General features: G+C 40.6%; 2 protein-coding genes across 2 annotated transcripts; both read right to left on the bottom strand.

The window, feature by feature from the left end:
- Window positions 1–2,300: 2,300 nt before the first annotated feature.
- Window positions 2,301–3,130, bottom strand: LOC137079127 (sericin-2-like). Its single transcript, XM_067447091.1, has 2 exons — window positions 3,113–3,130; window positions 2,301–2,996 (listed from the first exon to the last, which is right to left on the bottom strand). Exons 1-2 carry the CDS (start codon window positions 3,128–3,130, stop codon window positions 2,301–2,303), a joined length of 714 nt encoding a protein of 237 aa, XP_067303192.1.
- Window positions 3,131–15,763: 12,633 nt separating this feature from the next.
- On the bottom strand, window positions 15,764–17,311 carry LOC137078242 (autotransporter adhesin BpaC-like). Its single transcript, XM_067445393.1, has one exon. It carries the CDS (start codon window positions 17,294–17,296, stop codon window positions 15,905–15,907), a length of 1,392 nt encoding a protein of 463 aa, XP_067301494.1. The 5' UTR covers window positions 17,297–17,311; the 3' UTR covers window positions 15,764–15,904.
- Between the last annotated feature and the right edge of the window lie 4,065 nt (window positions 17,312–21,376).

Below are 21,376 nucleotides of genomic sequence, written 5' to 3'. Positions count from 1 at the left end.
AAAGTCTCTCAGACATTTCTTCAGCGAACAATGGTTAAAATCACCAAGAACGAAGACAGGTGCTTCGGGCGATATTCCTTGCAGTTTTTGTGTTACTTGCAATATCGACTCCGCGGCTTTATCCGCATTTGCTCTTGGATGAATATACACAACTGTCACAAATATTTGGGGAAACTCCCGGGGCAAGTATGGGGGGCGCAGGGACACTGACAGAAGTTCAACATCCTTAGTGCATAAACTTTCTCTAACAAGGACATTTTTACAATATCTTTGATTCACGTATAGGCAAACCCCTCCACCCCGCGACCTTCCAGTAACACTCGCATCTCGGTCCAGGCGGACAGGTGCCCCAAAACCATCAATGACCAGCTCCGAGTTCAAATCACTTTCTGAAAGCCATGTCTCTGTGATCGCCAGTAAACACGCGTCTCTGAATTCATGCTGGAAACGTACATTGGCTTGTAGCTCCTCAGTTTTATTTCGAAGTGACTGGGCATTTGATAAAATGATAGAAGGCAGGGGGAACCGGGAAAGAGATTGTTTCCTCAGTCTATGAAGTACGCCACCTCGCTTACCTCGTTTCCTGGTCTTGCGGGGTGGCTCATCTATAAATTCCCCCTTTCCTCTCGATTTATCGGCGAAACAGCCCAGGTTAGGGAAGATTAAATCCGAGGGAGGGTTATTGACTTGAAAGTTACTCCATTTTAAGAGAAAGTCTCTGCTGTATCGAATATGCGTAGGGTTGGGCAACTCATTCAGCGTCTCCACGAGGTGTAGCGCCGTCCACCACAAAAACAAAATAGTCCACTCCATACTAGGCTACTTGAAATAAATGAATATAAACAAACAATAAACAAAAACGTAACGTAAACATTTAACATTTACAAAACATTAAACCTGTGCCTTGCTGCTGGTCGCTGCATGAGCATGCGCCCCCACGATCGGACTGTTTACAATACTGTTACAATACTGTTTTTTTTCCAATAGTGTCAGGAAAAACCACAGCAGCACTGTAGAAGCTGATTATACGCTATCGAAATTGACAAATTCTCCGACAGCTAAAAGATATGGTTTTTACAATCACAAACAACTGCTTAGAATAGATCTACGCTCCAAAACTTTGAAGCAGAAACATTGTGTAAGTTAAGAGAAAGCAGAGAAAAACTCACTCGCACCTGCAGTACTCTCAGCAAACTCAGAGAAAGAGGTTACAACGCATTGCAGATTTTAGTACACAAATAAACAAGACCTGAAACATTTTCTTCAGAAGTCAAAAACCTTTAAATAGAACGTCATGAATGTGTTGTGTCATCTAGCAACAACCTACACATCCCAGGATAAATGCTTCAGATAAAATCAAAAGGGCTACAGTCGCAAACTATTATTTGAACAGAAAAGCAAACACTGCATAGGCATGGAATACTGTATAAATAACCAATTAAAATACTGAATGGATGTGTCACCTTAAAAAAAAAGTGTGGAAAGGTCACTCCCTTAATCACTAAAAAGTTAACCTCAATTCAACACAACCTTACAATATTCCACTGTGGCCAATGAAGCCGTCTGCACAATGAATCTCATCTAGCCTACATTTTGTTATAAATTAGTTTAGATCAAGATTTGAGAGTGGATTCAACTTAAATGTATTTGCTTGGCTAGTCAGTAAAACAAAAATATCCCAAATGATAAATTTGCAGTATTGAGCAATGCAGCCATTGGAAATAAACATTATGCTCTCAAAACAGTTGATATACCATTCTAGAAAATATGATTCTAGACGTGCCGTTGTCACACTGAAACCCTTTAAATACTTGAAGTAATGAACACCTGTATCATATGAGAAGTCACTTGGTTTGATGTAAGATTAGAAACCTAAAGAAATGGATGAAAACAAATCTTTAGCGCCACAAAACGCATGTAACAAATGTTGGACAAACCAGTCCTTCTTTCTGCTTTAGATATTGCTAGCAATGTCCTGTCATAGTCTAAGAAATTAAAGTAAGAAGCAGTGTTGACAGAACTTTAGTGCAAGAATTGTTGGGCAAGACCCAACCTCAAGACAGGGCACCCGTTACCCACATGCTAATAGCATTACAAACTAACCCAAGAGTCTGTAAAGAGCTTATTCTACAAGCAAAGTAGGGTTAACAAACCAACACATTCAGAAATATAAAATTTATTTTGTTACACAAAATCTTGGATCATGCAAACAGTTAAGAAACAGCCAAAATATAACCATCAGCCAGACCCCTCATCATCCAGGATGAAGAACCGGATCCCCCCCGAGCCGGCTGACAGAATCAGATCCCCTCAGCATTATTCTGGGTTAAGGTGGAGTTGACAGAACCAGATCCCTCAGCATTATTCTGGGTTAAGGTGGAGTTGACAGAACCGGCTCCCTCAGCATTATTCTGGGTTAAGGTGGAGTTGACAGAACCGGATCCCTCAGCATCATCCTGGGTGAGGGTGGAGTTGACAGAACCAGATCCCTCAGCATTATTCTGGGTTAAGGTGGAGTTGACAGAACCGGATCCCTCAGCATTATTCTGGGTTAAGGTGGAGTTGACAGAACCAGATCCCTCAGAATCATCCTGGATGAGGGTGGAGTTGACAGAACCGGATCCCTCAGCATTATTCTGGGTTAAGGTGGAGTTGACAGAACCGGATCCCTCAGTATTATTCTGGGTTAAGGTGGCGTTGACAGAACCAGACCTCTCAGTATTATTCTGGGTTAAGGTGGCATTGACAGAACCAGATCCCTCAGCATCATCCTGGGTGAGGGTGGAGTTGACAGAACCGGATCCCTCAGCATTATTCTGGGTTAAGGTGGAGTTGACAGAACCAGATCCCTCAGCATTATTCTTGGTTAAGGTGGCGTTGACAGAACCGGATCCCTCGGTATTATTCTGGGTTAAGGTGGCGTTGACAGAACCAGATCCCTCAGCATCATCCTGGGTGAGGGTGGAGTTGACAGAACCGGATCCCTCAGCATTATTCTGGGTTAAGGTGGAGTTGACAGAACCAGATCCCTCAGCATTATTCTTGGTTAAGGTGGAGTTGACAGAACCGGATCCCTCGGTATTATTCTGGGTTAAGGTGGCGTTGACAGAACCAGATCCCTCAGCATCATCCTGGGTGAGGGTGGAGTTGACAGAATCGGATCCCTCAGCATTATTCTGGGTTAAGGGCGAGTTGACAGAACCGGATCCCTCAGTATTATTCTGGGTTAAGGTGGAGCTGACAGAACCAGATCCCTCAGCATTATTCTGGGTTAAGGTGGCGTTGACAGAACCAGATCCCTCAGCTAACACCAAAAGTAACAAGAACCATGCAAATGGGTTATTAAACTCATACTCTTTAACACAACAACAGAACATTAGATTAAGAAACACAAAGAGGTCTACAAACTTTTTCCAGCATTACTCCAGGAAGGATCCAAGGATACCGCTTCAATTGGGGAGCTGAAAACTGGAAAACACAGATATTAAACAAAAACAAATAATACAATTTACGTTAAGCAAACAAAAAAAATAACTCACCATGACACACCAACTGGTGATAAAGAACCATTAAAACGGTAACTTTAATCAAGCCCATTGTATAACACAACCCAAGCCACTAAGAAAGCAAATGCCAGCAAAATGTCTTCTTCTTCTGTTGCCGTTTTATGGCGGTTGGCAAACCAACTTTCGGTGCATTACCGCCACCAACTGGACTGGAGTGTGAAGCACTAATAATCAGGGAACAACAACAAAAAAAAAAAAATAAATAAATAAATAAATAAAAAATTACTAAATTCTCCCGTCTATTCCTATTTCTTTAATATATTTTATAATAGCACCATATACTCTTCTGTCCTCTGCTTTATCTTTTAAAAGGCTTTGCATATTAAATGAGTCAATGTCTATTCTTAGTTCCTTAATTAATTTTAATCTTTCTAATTCGTATTTTTTACATTTTATTAACACATGCAGGGCCGGCGCTCCGCACACGCACATCACGCACTGCGCGTAGGGCACCAAGTGCTTGGGGGGGCACCAAAAAATCTGGGTCGTGAAAAAATCATCACAATAGGCTAGCCTACTAGTATAAATAACACATAAAATATTTCTAAAAGCATGTTAATATACAAATGCAATACAAAAGTAATATAGGCTGTTATGAAGGACTGTCATGTGTACATAATAATGTACTATGATTGTTTAAAATCATAGTTTACCGCGAACTGAAAGTATTAGTAGCATAGATCCTTATCTATCGCAATCGTGCATAGACAATTCTAATGGAGAACGAGTATTCCTCTGTAGCCTACTATAATTATTATAAGACATGTTTACATATATTTACCATGAGTGCTATATTCTTTGTTGTACATTCGCGAGCTAAATGTGTATGCCGTAAATGCACCGTTGTGTTGTTTACATAAAGGCAGCCGGAATGGCGCTAATGACGTTACGGCCGGGAGTTCGAGCCCCGCTCAGAACAGGATTCTTACATGATGATAAAATAAGCCTACATGACAATTTATAGGCTAGTAAGTGCGGATTTCATATCTTGTGTAACAGTTTAGTACTTTGTACTGTTATTTGTCCATTGTTATCATAATTACACATCATTTATGTGTACTGCTATTGGCATCCTTTTGTATATTGTTATTTACCAATTTGTATGTATATTTTCAGAACCACAAACTTGCCCCGACTTATGGTGGAGAATAAATGTTACAGAAGAAACATTAGAGTCCTTATTGCATTCTAACTGGATGTGCCATATTGATTGCAACCAATTACAACCAGACAATTTAAGTACTTCAAAACATAGGCCTAGACCAAATTAGTCGAGAAAAAGGTGAATCTCTGTGCCAGACTCCCTCTGGTTTTCAGTAGAATCCCTGAATATTTTGTCTTGTGGTTATCAATGGGGACGTGGCTCAGAAACTGTCATATGATGACCTGATAGCTGATTTTGCAGCTAGGAAATGTAGACGTGTGCCTCTGTAGGGCCTCTGACAACTGATGGTAGTGAAAATGTTTAATATAGTTCTATAGAATAGCAGAATGGACTCTTTATAGAGATGTAGTCCCTCTGTTGAGTAATTTGTACTGTGCAGTTATGCATGGTTATTAGCAGTTTAAAACGTGCACTTTAAAATTCATACTTTATAAAATTCATAGACTTATTCTATTTACACAAAACTTTTTTTTTGCACTTTTAACTTTCTGTGTTTACATTGTTCAGTTTCAATTATTCATTTGCAGCAGTTATTTTGGAAGTAAAGAGAACCTAAATAAGAAATTCTGAATGGTAGTTATTTCTTTGGTGGGTGGGTGTTTGTTTGGGGAGGGGAGGATAGGGTAGGGTGGGTTGGGTGGTGGGGTGTTGGGGGGGGGGGGGGGGGCACCGCCAAGCATTTGTGCTTAGGGCACCCAAATGGCTAGCACCGGCCCTGAACACATGCTCTACTGTTTCTGCCTTATCACAATAATTACATTTACCTGATTCATGTTTTCCTATTTTAAACAAATATTGATTTAGTCTAGGGTGCCCTATTCTGATACGAGAAATAATTGTATCTTCTTTTCTATTCCTAAGAACACTTCTACCATTTCCTACTTGCTTCTGAATCTTATACATATGTCTGCCCTTACTATCACAATTCCATATTTCTTGCCATTTGTTATTAATAAATTCTTTAATTTTCCCTTTAACCTCTTTTTTACTGAGTGTTACTTTAATTTCAATCTCTGAATGTTTTAAAGCTTGCTTAGCTAGCTTGTCAACCACTTCATTAGCCTCTACTCCCACATGTGCAGGAACCCATAAAAACGTTATTAGGCTTACACTACTTAGTCTAAGCAGACTTGTAAGAATCTCATAAATAATATCTTGCCTTGATGATTTTATTCCGCTTGCAAGGCTTGATAGTGCTGCATATGAGTCAGAACATATTACTACTAGTCTTGGTTTTACATCCTCTACCCACTGGAGCGCCACCATAATAGCAATTAATTCTGATGCATACACAGATACATGATCAGTTATTCTTTTCTTAATTGTGGTTTGAAATTTAGGAACATATATTGCAGCAGCTGTTCTTCCAGAGATGGGGTCTTTAGAACCATCAGTATATATATGTAACCACGATGCATAAATCCGATCTATATACTGCTGAGCAATAATGCTCTTAGGGGTATCTTTTTCATTCTTTATTTCTGTTTGTATCTGAATGTCTACTATTGGCATAGGATAAATCCAAGGAGGTATACTAGATAGTATCACTGTTGGACTAACATCACAGTCTGCAATACCAACTACTTCAGCTTCCCTGTTAGCAATCCATCCAAAACTTTTAACATTTTTGTTCCCGTGTTCCCAACATTCTTCTAACACTCCTTTTACCGGATGACTCTCTTTATGCCCTTTTATGTTAACCCAATAATTCATTCTAAGTTTAAACCTACGAATGTATAGAGGGGCTTCCCCAACTTCAACCTGCATGGCTGCAATAGGAGATGTTCTGAACGCACCACAACATATTCTTAAAGCTTGATTTTGAATTGCGTCAATCTTTTTAAGTGTAGTTTCAGCTGCAAATCCGTAAATTACACTTCCATAATCTAAACTAGACCTAATTAAAGTACAATATATTCTTTTTAACGATACTCTACAAGCTCCCCATTCAACCCCAGCTAAACATCGTAAAATATTTACTCCTATTTTGCATCTCTTGATAAGTTCTTTAGCATGTATTGCAAAAGTCAGTCTAGACTCCATCCATACACCAAGATATTTAACTGCAAAAACTTGCTCCAGTTGCTGTTTATATAACTTCAACTTAACCTCTGGTACTTTTTTCCCTTTTGTAAAACATATAACTTGAGTTTTAGCCACAGATAATCTGAAACTCCAATTATTTGCCCATTCTTCCACTTCATCTACTGCATTTTGTAACCTGTTTGTTACACTTGGAATATTACGTCCTCTTTTCCATATTGCCCCATCATCAGCAAATAATGCCCTTCCAATATCCCATTTAAGGTTATTAAAAATGTCATTTATCATGATATTAAAAAATACTGGGCTACATACGCTTCCTTGAGGAGTTCCATTATCTATCATGTATGTCTTAGAATACTCTTTTCCAACCCTAACTTGTATGGTTCTTTCAAGAAGGAAGTCCATAATCCAATTATACAACTTTCCTCCAATTCCCATACATTTAAGTTTTATTAAAAGTCCCTCTTTCCAAAGCATATCATAAGCTTTCTCAATATCAAATAAAACACCTATCAATACTTCTTTATTTGCTTGAGCTTTCCTAACATCAGCTTCTAAACTTAAATCAGCATCCATTGTATTTCTACCAGCCCTAAATCCACTCTGATATGGCGATATAAGTCCTTTTGTTTCCAATATGTAATTTAGCCTATGTATAATAATTTTTTCCATTAGTTTACATAAATTAGAGGTTAATGCTATTGGCCTATAATGAACTGGATTGGATTTATCCTTCCCAGGTTTTCCAACTGGTACTATTATTCCATGTTTCCATGATGTAGGAAGCTTTCCTTCATTCCATATTTTATTAAAAAGATTGAGAATAATTTGTAAAGATCTATCTGATAAGTGTTGAATCATTACATAACATATATCATCTTTTCCTGGAGATGTGTGTTTAACGCCACTTAGAGCCATCTTTAATTCATACATATTAAAATCTGCATCTAAAGCGTCTCCTGAAGGACTACTTTTCATCATCACATCTGGGTGCTTGTTCTTATTCTTTATTCTAAACTTTTTAATATCTTCTGATACATTCTCATCACTATGGACTTTAACAAATACTTTAGCCAGCATTTCAGCCTTCTCATTATCTGTCACAGCCATTCTTCCTTCATCATTTTTTAAAACTGGTAGAGTTTGATTTCTATATATCCCCCCCATTTTTCTTATTGATCCCCATACTTCACTTATATCAATATCTTCACCTATAGTACTACACCAGTCTCTCCAGTATTTCTTTTTAGTTGCTCGAACTATTCTTCTTACTTCTGCTTGTGCTTTCTTATATTTAATAAAATCTTCAAATAAATGCGTCTTTTTTATTTTTCTGAATGCTTTATTCCTATTACATACAGCATTACTACATTGTTCTGTCCACCAAGGAACTGCTTTCCTCTTTTTATACTGTCCCTTTTTTCCTATTACATTATCAGTTACAGTATACAATACTTTACATATTTTATCATTACATTCATCTATGTCCTCCGTCATATTTAAATCTACTTTTGTCAATTCTACTTCACTTAGATACTTATATGCTTCCCAATTTGCCTTTTTAAACCTCCATCTTGGAGCTAAAAACACATTATTTTCCAATACACTCAACCCTATCTTACTTACAATTATATAGTGATCACTACCCATATTATTATCTTCCCAAACATCCCACACACATTTACTAGCTATCTCTTCAGAAACCAACGTTAAATCTATTGCAGACCCAACTCCGCGTACCAAATCTATTCTAGTGTTTCTACCATCATTTAAACATACTAAACCATTACCATCTATTATTTCTTCTACAACATCCCCATTATGATCATTATTACTGCTTCCCCATAAAGTGCTGTGTGCATTAAAATCTCCACACCAAATTATTTTATGATTTCCTGAACCAATAACGTTTTCTATTTCTTTAGTTAATCTACTACAAGGATTATAATAATTTATTATTCTCATATTTTGATTCTCTGCATATATATCTATAACCATACTTTCATATTCTTCGATCTCATTAATGATTCTATATTCTAAATCATTTTTAATAAAAGTGGCCACCCCACCTCCATTACCTGCCTTTCTATCTTTCCTTACAACATTATAACCTTGCAATACAAAATTTAATTGAGGTTTTAACCATGTTTCTTGTACACAAATTATATTTGGTTTATTATCCTGCTGATCTATAAAATGCTTGAACTCTGCACCATTTGCAATAAGACTTCTGGCATTCCATTGTAGAATCGTTAAAACCATTGTTGCTATTATGTACTTCCACATGATGTTTGAGTGCTTGTTTGAATCTTTAGCATGTCATTTATTTTTTCCACGGTAACACTGACTATATTCAAGTATTTCTCAGCGGCCCTAATTATTATTTTAATTCTCTCCGTTCTACTTTCTGTTTGAGCAGAACAGTTTATTACTTCAGCCATAAACGAAACAAATTCCATTTTTCCGATCACCAATCTATCCTCATTTATTTTCCTCTGTTCTAAAGCATTTCCATTCCATTCCTGAATTTTTTCCTCTCTCGGTGTCTGTTCATTTTGTTTTGCTTTTTGAGCTGCTGCAGCATAAGTTAATCCCTCCGATACTCTCACGTTTTGAATTTTCACTGCATGCTTGTGAACAATGCATCCCCCAAATCCAGCACTATGCTCCCCTCCGCAATTGCAACATTTTGCCTTCACTCCTTCTCCGCATTTACCATATTCATGGTCACCCCCACACCTCGCACAACGTTGGTTCCCTCTGCAAATCGCACTAACATGTCCATACTTCTGGCACTTGAAACACCTTAATGGAGGAGGTACGTATGGTCTTACTGGGTAACTTACAAAGCCTATTTTTACCCTCTCTGGCATTCTTTCTTCATCAAACTGCAGCATAACCGAAAGACTATCCATCCTTTCTTTATTTTTCACATACTGAAGCCGCTTTGCTCCAACTACCTTCCCCCCTTCTATGCAACTTTTAATTTTTTCAGCAGGAACATCAGTAGGAATTCCAGTTATTACACCTCTAACCCATGGCTTCCGATTCATCAATGTGCATGATACTGGGTATCCAATCATCGATTTTATGCTCAGCGCCTTCTTTTGTTGTTTTTCATCTTTACACATAATAATTAAATTTCCATCTCTCAGAGTCTTTGCACTATTTATTTCTCCTAATGCTTTATTCAGAGATTTAGTCAGTTTAATTGGGTTTATCGCCATTCCTGGTTCAGCGAATTTCAACATTACTTTATATTCTTCAGTATTTTTCCTACTCACATGCTCCTCCTTTCCACTATCCGTAAATGAACCGTGACTATTGGTTTTTTTCCTTTTCCGATTCACTACTTTCCACCATTCATTCCCTCCAGCACTCCCGCTACATGATTCATCATCCATTTCCGGATCACTCCCAGAGCTACCGTCATTTCCTGCCATCAGTGCTCCAGTCACAGTCCAGCCCCTAGGCGGCCACACTCTTCCCACTTCCGTGTGTCCCGTTTGCGACCTGGGTTCCAAAACCCAGCAAAATGTCCAAACCAACCAAGTCTTTTAAAGCCAAACAGAACACCATTTGTACCACCTGGAGGACTCGTTAACTCATTATTGGAGCAAATCAGCTAATTAATGAGATCAATAATTAATCAATCACTCAGCATTGAAGCTGATGTTATATCCCATAGAACTGAAGTTTCAATGTTCATCTCTTGTGATTCATTGAGCTCTACTGAATGAAAACCCAACACACACACAGACACACACACAGACACACACACAGACACACACACACACACACACACACACACACACACACACACACACACACACACACACACACACACACACACACACACACAGAGTATTATTCCACATCAACTGGTAAAAAAGCACCAAATAAATGAATTATATCAGTTTTTCGTCCAGACAGATCCAGCATTTTGGGAGCCTGAAAACACTATTTTTAAAAACCCAGAATGGATAAATCTGAAAATTACACCGTTGTGTTTTCATGTGTACAGCCAATCCATACAAACACAAACAACTCTATGATATTTAAATATTTAAAAAAAAAAACATTTAAAACAACCCAAACTCACCTATATACATATAGAATGCTGCTTTTGCTGCATAGTGCACAATTTTGTAAAAGAAATTAAATAAATAAATCAACTCCATAGTGGATTCCAAGTGATCAAGGACTCATGATGTTCCAGTTCAGTCCATTGCAAATGTTCCATCAGAAGTGGGTCTGGGTCTGCTTAGTACAGTAGAGTTTCATTCATCCTTGAAAATGTATATTAAATGTGAAATATCATCTATAAACACTATGTCTGCGGACTGCTTATCTGGCGGCGCTCAATAATTGGGAAGAGGCCTGTCTTTATGTGTTTGGCTCCCGTTCACTTCTGGAAGGCTCTAGGACCACCACACTTGCACTCCTGTCTACGTCTCAGTCCCCCTTATCAGAATCCAGAGTTTCGAGAAGATCTGAAATACATGTTTTTCAGACACAAAAAATATATAAGGGGTATGGGTTTTTTGGGGTGACAATTTTGAGTTTTTCTGATCTTCTTAAATCTCTGGATTCCCATAGGTGGCACGGAAGCGTACACTGGAGCGCAAGTCTGGTGGCCCTACAGCCCTCAGGAGCGGAAACACAAACGCATCCCATTTCCAATTTATGCAGTGGCACCCAAATAAGGGGCCCATGGACACTGCTTTTTCTATGCAAATTAAGAACTCATATTACTCAAAAGTTAGATGAATGTGTGCGGTTGAGTTTGCCTAGTACAGCAGAGGTGTTTTAATCCATGAAAATGTATATTAAATGTGAAATATCATCTTTAAACAATGTGTCCGCGGACCGGTTATCTGGCGGCGCTCAATAATTGGGAAGAGGCATGTCTTTATGTTTTTGGCTCCTGTTCAGCTCTGGAAGGCTCTAGGGCCACCACACGTGCACTACTGTCTACGCCTCAGTGCCCCCTATCAGAATCTAGAGTTTCAAGAAGATCTGAGATACATGTTTTTCCAACCCAAAAAATTTATAAGGGGTACCCCTTTGGGTTTTTTGGGGTGACAATTCTGTGTTTCTCTGATCTTCTCGAATCTCTGGATTCCCATAGGGGGCCTCTCTCATCACACTAGGTGAAGTAAACTAGGTACTGCACACTATATAAAGTACACTAGGTAGTACACCCTAGGTGAAGCAAACTAGGTAGTGCACACTAGTTGAAGTACACTAGGTAGTGCACACTTGGTGAAGTACACTAGATAGTGCACACTAGATGAAGTAAACTAGGTAGTGCACACTAGATGAAGTAAACTAGGTAGTGCACACAAGGTGAAGTGCACTAGGTAGTGCACACTATGTGAAGTACACTAGGTAATGCACACTAGGTGAAGTACACTAGGTGAAGTGCACTAGGTAGTGCACACTATGTGAAGTACACTAGGTAATGAACACTAGGTGAAGTACACTAGGTAGTGGACATTAGGTGAAGTACACTAGGTAGTTATGTTTATTTACAGGTAGTGCACACTAGGTGAAGTACACTAGGTAGTTAAGGTTAGTTATCCTCTATAATCCCGCCTCTTGAGTGATACCCAGAAATTTTGAATATTGTGATCTAATATGTTTTCTGACCTGTAAGGTTGCCAGAATAATAATCATACACGGTGTGTTAATAGGCCAGAGGAGAACTGGCACCCCGACTGAGTCTGGTTTCTCTTAAGGTTTATTTTTCTCTATCATGCCCTGATGGAGTTTTGGTTACGCAGTAACAGCTGCATGGCCTGAGCGCGGGGATCTGGTGGTGGAACTCGTTGGGCGGCGCGGTTCCACAATTTGCCTCCGTGAGATGCTTTAACAACACTTCCATGACTGAGGAGGAGCAGCTGCCTGGAAAGACACCAAGGGAAGGGGAAAAAAGTTTTAAAAAATGACAGACACGGCCAAAATTAATTTGGGCGGGTTTGCTTGTCGGTGTTTCCTCCCAAATCTGCCCGCATTCTCCACCAGTATTACGGGGTGAGGAATCACGCATCAGAAGCGCATTGCAATAGTCAAGTCTAGAAATGAGCAGGGCTTGGACAAGAAGCTGTGTTGCACGCTATGTAAGGAACAGTCTGATCTTCCTGATGTTGTGCAACACAAACCTGCATGACCGAGCTGTCTTTGAGATGTGGTTTTTGAAGGACAGCTGGTAAAATCGTGTTGTATGGTCAGATTAGCAGGGAAGACGAGCAGCTCAGTCTTTGCTAAATTGAGCTGCAGGTGATGTTTTTTCATCCATGCCGAGATGTCCGCCAGACAGCTTGAGATTCGTGCAGCTACTGTCGGATCATCTGGTTCCAAGGAGAGGTAGAGCTTGTGTGTCATCAGCATAACAATGATATGAGAGGCTGTGTGCCTGAATAATGGGTCCCAGTGATGTAGTGTAAATGGAGAAGAGGAGAGGTCCAAGCAGTGAGCCCTGAGGAACCCCCGTGGTCAGTTGATGTGTTTTTTGGATACCTCTCCTCTCCAGACAACCTTAAAAAAAGCTACCTGTGAGATAGGACTCAAACCAGTGGAGAGGAGTCCCTGTGATGCCCAGTGATGAGAGGGTGGATAGGAGAATCTGATGATTCACAGTGTCAAAGGCAGCAGACAGATCAAGGAGGATGAGGACTGATGATTTGGATGCAGCTTTAGCCAGCCGCAGGGCTTCAGTAACTGACAATAATGCCGTCTCAGCTGAGTGGCCCTTTTTGAAACCTGACTGGTTTATGTCCAGTTGATTAGACTGTGAGAGGAAAGATGAGACCTGGAGACTTTAAAACAACTCTTTCTAGTGTTTTCGCTATGAATGGTAGGAGAGAAACAGGTCTGTAGGTCAAGTGACATCAATGGAATGGCTGTTGAATGTGTCTCCAGTTTCAAGTTCCTTGAATTTGGCCTAAACAGAATGAGAACATGGATCCATCATGCCTTGTTACCACTGTGCAGGCTGGTGGTGGTGGTGTAATGGTGTGTAGGATGTTTTCTTGGCACACTTCAGGCCCCTTACTGCCAATTGGGCATCGTTTAAATGCCACGGTCTACCTGAGCATTGTTTCTGACCATGTCCATCCCTTTATGACCACCATGTACCCATCCTCTGGTGGCTACTTCCAGCAGGATAATGCACCATGTCACAAAGCTCCAATCATTTCAAATTGGTTTCTTGAACATGACAATGAGTTGACTGAACTAAAATGGCCGCCACAGTCACCAGATCTCAACCCAATAGAGCATCTTTTGGATGTGGTGGAACGGGAGCTTCGTGCCCTGGATATGCATCCCACAAATCTCCATCAACTGCAAGATGCTCTCCTATCAATATGGGCCAACATTTCTAAAGAATGCTTTCAGCAGCTTGTTGATCAATGCCACGTAGAATTAAGGCAGTTCTGAAGGTGAAAGGGGTCAAACACAGTATTAGTGTGTGTTCTTAATAGTCCTTCAGGTGAGTGTATTTAGCCTACCTGGTTATGGTCTGGTCTCCTATTGTTGCAGGCTTTGAAGCATGTCAAAATCTAATCAAAACAAAAAACAAAACAAAAAGAGAAAAACACTTTTCTGCTAATTTTTTCTTTTTAAAAACCCCTCTCAAACAAAAACTATTTAAAGGCGCTCGGTTCAGTGTTGCCGAGTCTGGAACTGGCCTATTTTTACACTGTTGATGTGGATTGCTACTTGGTAGCCTATAGTCCACAGGTTTAAGTAAGCAATATTACAAATATAACAATGCCATTCTGTACAATACTGTTTTTTTTCCAATAGTGTCAGGAAAAACCACAGCAGCACTGTAGAAGCTGATTATACGCTATCGAAATTGACAAATTCTCCGACAGCTAAAAGATATGGTTTTTACAATCACAAACAACTGCTTAGAATAGATCTACGCTCCAAAACTTTGAAGCAGAAACATTGTGTAAGTTAAGAGAAAGCAGAGAAAAACTCACTCGCACCTGCAGTACTCTCAGCAAACTCAGAGAAAGAGGTTACAACGCATTGCAGATTTTAGTACACAAATAAACAAGACCCGAAACATTTTCTTCAGAAGTCAAAAACCTTTAAATAGAACGTCATGAATGTGTTGTGTCATCTAGCAACAACCTACACATCCCAGGATAAATGCTTCAGATAAAATCAAAAGGGCTACAGTCGCAAACTATTATTTGAACAGAAAAGCAAACACTGCATAGGCATGGACTCCTGTATAAATAACCAATTAAAATTCTGAATGGATATGTCACCTTAAAAAAAAAAGTGTGGAAAGGTCACTCCCTTAAGCACTAAAAAGTTAACCTCAATTCAACACAACCTTACAATATTCCACTGTGGCCAATGAAGCCGTCTGCACAATGAATCTCATCTAGCCTACATTTTGTTATAAATTAGTTTAGATCAAGATTTGAGAGTGGATTCAACTTAAATGTATTTGCTTGGCTAGTCAGTAAAACAAAAATATCCCAAATGATAAATTTGCAGTATTGAGCAATGCAGCCATTGGAAATAAACATTATGCTCTCAAAACAGTTGATATACCATTCTAGAAAATATGATTCTAGACCTGCCGTTGTCACACTGAAACCCTTTAAATACTTGAAGTAATGAACACCTGTATCATATGAGAAGTCACTTGGTTTGATGTAAGATTAGAAACCTAAAGAAATGGATGAAAACAAATCTTTAGCGCCACAAAACGCATGTAACAAATGTTGGATAAACCAGTCCTTCTTTCTGCTTTAGATATTGCTAGCAATGTCCTGTCATAGTCTAAGAAATTAAAGTAAGAAGCAGTGTTGACAGAACTTTAGTGCAAGAATTGTTGGGCAAGACCCAACCTCAAGACAGGGCACCCGTTACCCACATGCTAATAGCATTACAAACTAACCCAAGAGTCTGTAAAGAGCTTATTCTACAAGCAAAGTAGGGTTAACAAACCAACACATTCAGAAATATAAAATTTATTTTGTTACACAAAATCTTGGATCATGCAAACAGTTAAGAAACAGCCAAAATATAACCATCAGCCAGACCCCTCATCATCCAGGATGAAGAACCGGATCCCCCCCCGAGCCGGCTGACAGAATCAGATCCCCTCAGCATTATTCTGGGTTAAGGTGGAGTTGACAGAACCAGATCCCTCAGCATTATTCTGGGTTAAGGTGGAGTTGACAGAACCGGCTCCCTCAGCATTATTCTGGGTTAAGGTGGAGTTAACAGAACCGGATCCCTCAGCATCATCCTGGGTTAAGGTGGAGTTGACAGAACCAGATCCCTCAGTATTATTCTGGGTTAAGGTGGAGTTGACAGAACCGGATCCCTCAGCATTATTCTGGGTTAAGGTGGAGTTGACAGAACCAGATCCCTCAGCATCATCCTGGGTGAGGGTGGAGTTGACAGAACCGGATCCCTCAGCATTATTCTGGGTTAAGGTGGAGTTGACAGAACCGGATCCCTCAGTATTATTCTGGGTTAAGGTGGCGTTGACAGAACCAGACCTCTCAGTATTATTCTGGGTTAAGGTGGCATTGACAGAACCAGATCCCTCAGCATCATCCTGGGTGAGGGTGGAGTTGACAGATCCGGATCCCTCAGCATTATTCTGGGTTAAGGTGGAGTTGACAGAACCGGATCCCTCAGTATTATTCTGGGTTAAGGTGGCGTTGACAGAACCAGACCTCTCAGTATTATTCTGGGTTAAGGTGGCATTGACAGAACCAGATCCCTCAGCATCATCCTGGGTGAGGGTGGAGTTGTCAGAACCGGATCCCTCAGCATTATTCTTGGTTAAGGTGGCGTTGACAGAACCGGATCCCTCAGTATAATTCTGGGTTAAGGTGGCGTTGACAGAACCAGACCTCTCAGTATTATTCTGGGTTAAGGTGGCATTGACAGAACCAGATCCCTCAGCATCATCCTGGGTGAGGGTGGAGTTGTCAGAACCGGATCCCTCAGCATTATTCTTGGTTAAGGTGGCGTTGACAGAACCGGATCCCTCGGTATTATTCTGGGTTAAGGTGGCGTTGACTGAACCAGATCCCTCAGCATCATCCTGGGTGAGGGTGGAGTTTACAGAACCGGATCCCTCAGCATTATTCTGGGTTAAGGTGGAGTTGACAGAACCAGATCCCTCAGCATTATTCTTGGTTAAGGTGGAGTTGACAGAACCGGATCCCTCTGTATTATTCTGGGTTAAGGTGGCGTTGACAGAACCAGATCCCTCAGCATCATCCTGGGTGAGGGTGGAGTTGACAGAACCGGATCCCTCAGCATTATTCTGGGTTAAGGGCGAGTTGACAGAAACGGATCCCTCAGTATTATTCTGGGTTAAGGTGGAGCTGACAGAACCAGATCCCTCAGCATTATTCTGGGTTAAGGTGGCGTTGACAGAACCAGATCCCTCAGCTAACACCAAAAGTAACAAGAACCATGCAAATGGGTTATTAAACTCATACTCTTTAACACAACAACAGAACATTAGATTAAGAAACACAAAGAGGTCTACAAACTTTTTCCAGCATTACTCCAGGAAGGATCCAAGGACACAGCTTCAATTGGGGAGCTGAAAACTGGAAAACACAGATATTAAACAAAAACAAATAATACAATTTACGTTAAGCAAACAAAAAAATAACTCACCATGCCACACCAACTGGTGATAAAGAACCATTAAAACGGTAACTTTAATCAAGCCCATTGTATAACACAACCCAAGCCACTAAGAAAGCAAATGCCAGCAAAATGTCCAAACCAACCAAGTCTTTTAAAGCCAAACAGAACACCATTTGTACCACCTGGAGGACTCGTTAACTCATTATTGGAGCAAATCAGCTAATTAATGAGATCAATAATTAATCAATCACTCAGCATTGAAGCTGATGTTATATCCCATAGAACTGAAGTTTCAATGTTCATCTCTTGTGATTCATTGAGCTCTACTGAATGAAAACCCAACACACACACAGACACACACACAGACACACAGACACACAGACACACAGACACACACACACACACACACACACACACACACACACACACACACACACACACACACACACACACACACAGAGTATTATTCCACATCAACTGGTAAAAAAGCACCAAATAAATGAATTATATCAATTTTTCGTCCAGACAGATCCAGCATTTTGGGAGCCTGAAAACACTATTTTTAAAAACCCAGAATGGATAAATCTGAAAATTACACCGTTGTGTTTTCATGTGTACAGCCAATCCATACAAACACAAACAACTCTATGATATTTAAATATTTAAAAAAAAAAACATTTAAAACAACCCAAACTCACCTATATACATATAGAATGCTGCTTTTGCTGCATAGTGCACAATTTTGTAAATGAAATTAAATAAATAAATCAACTCCATAGTGGATTCCAAGTGATCAAGGACTCATGATGTTCCAGTTCAGTCCATTGCAAATGTTCCATCAGAAGTGGGTCTGGGTCTGCTTAGTACAGTAGAGTTTCATTCATCCTTGAAAATGTATATTAAATGTGAAATATCATCTATAAACACTATGTCAGCGGACTGCTTATCTGGCGGCGCTCAATAATTGGGAAGAGGCCTGTCTTTATGTGTTTGGCTCCCGTTCACTTCTGGAAGGCTCTAGGACCACCACACTTGCACTCCTGTCTACGTCTCAGTGCCCCCTATCAGAATCCAGAGTTTCGAGAAGATCTGAAATACATGTTTTTCAGACACAAAAAATATATAAGGGGTATGGGTTTTTTTGGGGTGACAATTTTGAGTTTCTCTGATCTTCTTAAATCACTGGATTCCCATAGGTGGCACGGAAGCGTACACTGGAGCGCAAGTCTGGTGGCCCTACAGCCCTCAGGAGCGGAAACACAAAGGCATCCCATTTCCAATTTATGCAGTGGCACCCAAATAAGGGGCCCATGGACACTGCTTTTTCTATGCAAATTAAGAACTCATATTACTCAAAAGTTAGATGAATGTGTGCGGTTGAGGTTGCCTAGTACAGCAGAGGTGTTTTAATCCATGAAAATGTATATTAAATGTGAAATATCATCTATAAACAATGTGTCCGCAGACCGGTTATCTGGCGGCGCTCAATAATTGGGAAGAGGCATGTCTTTATGTTTTTGGCTCCTGTTCAGCTCTGGAAGGCTCTAGGGCCACCACACTTGCACTACTGTCTACGCCTCAGTGCCCCCTATCAGAATCTAGAGTTTCAAGAAGATCTGAGATACATGTTTTTCCGACACAAAAAATTTATAAGGGGTACCCCTTTGGGTTTTTTGGGGTGACAATTCTGTGTTTCTCTGATCTTCTCGAATCTCTGGATTCCCATAGGGGGCCTCTCTCATCACACTAGGTGAAGTAAACTAGGTACTGCACACTATATAAAGTACACTAGGTAGTACACCCTAGGTGAAGCAAACAAGGTAGTGCACACTAGTTGAAGTACACTAGGTAGTGCACACTTGGTGAAGTACACTAGATAGTGCACACTAGATGAAGTAAACTAGGTAGTGCACACTAGATGAAGTAAACTAGGTAGTGCACACAAGGTGAAGTGCACTAGGTAGTGCACACTATGTGAAGTACACTAGGTAATGCACACTAGGTGAAGTACACTAGGTGAAGTACACTAGGTAGTGGACATTAGGTGAAGTACACTAGGCAGTTATGTTTAGTTACAGGTAGTGCACACTAGGTGAAGTACACTAGGTAGTTAAGGTTAGTTATCCTCTATAATCCCGCCTCTTGAGTGATACCCAGAAATTTTGAATATTGTGATCTAATATGTTTTCTGACCTGTAAGGTTGCCAGAATAATATTCATACACGGTGTGTTAATAGGCCAGAGGAGAACTGGCACTCCGATTGAGTCTGGTTTCTCTTAAGGTTTATTTTTCTCTATCATGCCCTGATGGAGTTTTGGTTACGCAGTAACAGCTGCGTGGCCTGAGCGCGGGGATCTGGTGGTGGAACTCGTTGGGCGGCGCGGTTCCACAATTTGCCTCCGTGAGATGCTTTAACAACACTTCCATGACTGAGGAGGAGCAGCTGCCTGGGAAGACACCAAGTGAAGGGGAAAAAAGTTTTAAAAAATGACAGACACGGCCAAAATTAATTTGGGCGGGTTTGCTTGTCGGTGTTTCCTCCCAAATCTGCCCGCATTCTCCACCAGTATTACGGGGTGAGGAATCACGCATCAGAAGCGCATTGCAATAGTCAAGTCTAGAAATGAGCAGGGCTTGGACAAGAAGCTGTGTTGCATGCTATGTAAGGAACAGTCTGATCTTCCTGATGTTGTGCAACACAAACCTGCATGACCGAGCTGTCTTTGAGATGTGGTTTTTGAAGGACAGCTGGTAAAATCGTGTTGTATGGTCAGATTAGCAGGGAAGACGAGCAGCTCAGTCTTTGCTAAATTGAGCTGCAGGTGATGTTTTTTCATCCATGCCGAGATGTCCGCCAGACAGCTTGAGATTCGTGCAGCTACTGTCGGATTATCTGGTTCAAAGGAGAGGTAGAGCTTGTGTCATCAGCATAACAATGATATGAGAGGCCATGTGCCTGAATAATGGGTCCCAGTGATGTAGTGTAAATGGAGAAGAGGAGAGGTCCAAGCAGTGAGCCCTGAGGAACCCCCGTGGTCAGTTGATGTGTTTTTTGGATACCTCTCCTCTCCAGACAACCTTAAAAAAAGCTACCTGTGAGATAGGACTCAAACCAGTGGAGTGGAGTCCCTGTGATGCCCAGTGATGAGAGGGTGGATAGGAGAATCTGATGATTCACAGTGTCAAAGGCAGCAGACAGATCAAGGAGGATGAGGACTGATGATTTGGATGCAGCTTTAGCCAGCCGCAGGGCTTCAGTAACTGACAATAATGCCGTCTCAGCTGAGTGGCCCTTTTTGAAACCTGACTGATTTATGTCCAGTTGATTAGACTGTGAGAGGAAAGATGAGACCTGGAGACTTTAAAACAACTCTTTCTAGTGTTTTCGCTATGAATGGTAGGAGAGAAACAGGTCTGTAGGTCAAGTGACATCAATGGAATGGCTGTTGAATGTGTCTCCAGTTTCAAGTTCCTTGAATTTGGCCTAAACAGAATGAGAACATGGATCCATCATGCCTTGTTACCACTGTGCAGGCTGGTGGTGGTGGTGTAATGGTGTGTAGGATGTTTTCTTGGCACACTTCAGGCCCCTTACTGCCAATTGGGCATCGTTTAAATGCCACGGTCTACCTGAGCATTGTTTCTGACCATGTCCATCCCTTTATGACCACCATGTACCCATCCTCTGGTGGCTACTTCCAGCAGGATAATGCACCATGTCACAAAGCTCCAATCATTTCAAATTGGTTTCTTGAACATGACAATGAGTTGACTGAACTAAAATGGCCGCCACAGTCACCAGATCTCAACCCAATAGAGCATCTTTTGGATGTGGTGGAACGGGAGCTTCGTGCCCTGGATATGCATCCCACAAATCTCCATCAACTGCAAGATGCTCTCCTATCAATATGGGCCAACATTTCTAAAGAATGCTTTCAGCAGCTT

This window comes from Pseudorasbora parva, chromosome 6 (genome assembly GCF_024679245.1).
Source record: "Pseudorasbora parva isolate DD20220531a chromosome 6, ASM2467924v1, whole genome shotgun sequence".
NCBI classification, from domain to species: domain Eukaryota; kingdom Metazoa; phylum Chordata; class Actinopteri; order Cypriniformes; family Gobionidae; genus Pseudorasbora; species Pseudorasbora parva.
The sequence above is the reverse complement of the archived record's forward strand: the minus strand, read 5'-3'. Positions and strand labels throughout refer to the sequence as shown.

What these genes read in the sequence shown, in the direction of transcription:
- LOC137078242 (XM_067445393.1), bottom strand. Translation starts at nt 17,296, where the DNA reads ATGTTCTGTTGTTGTGTTAAAGAGTATGAGTTTAATAACCCATTTGCA.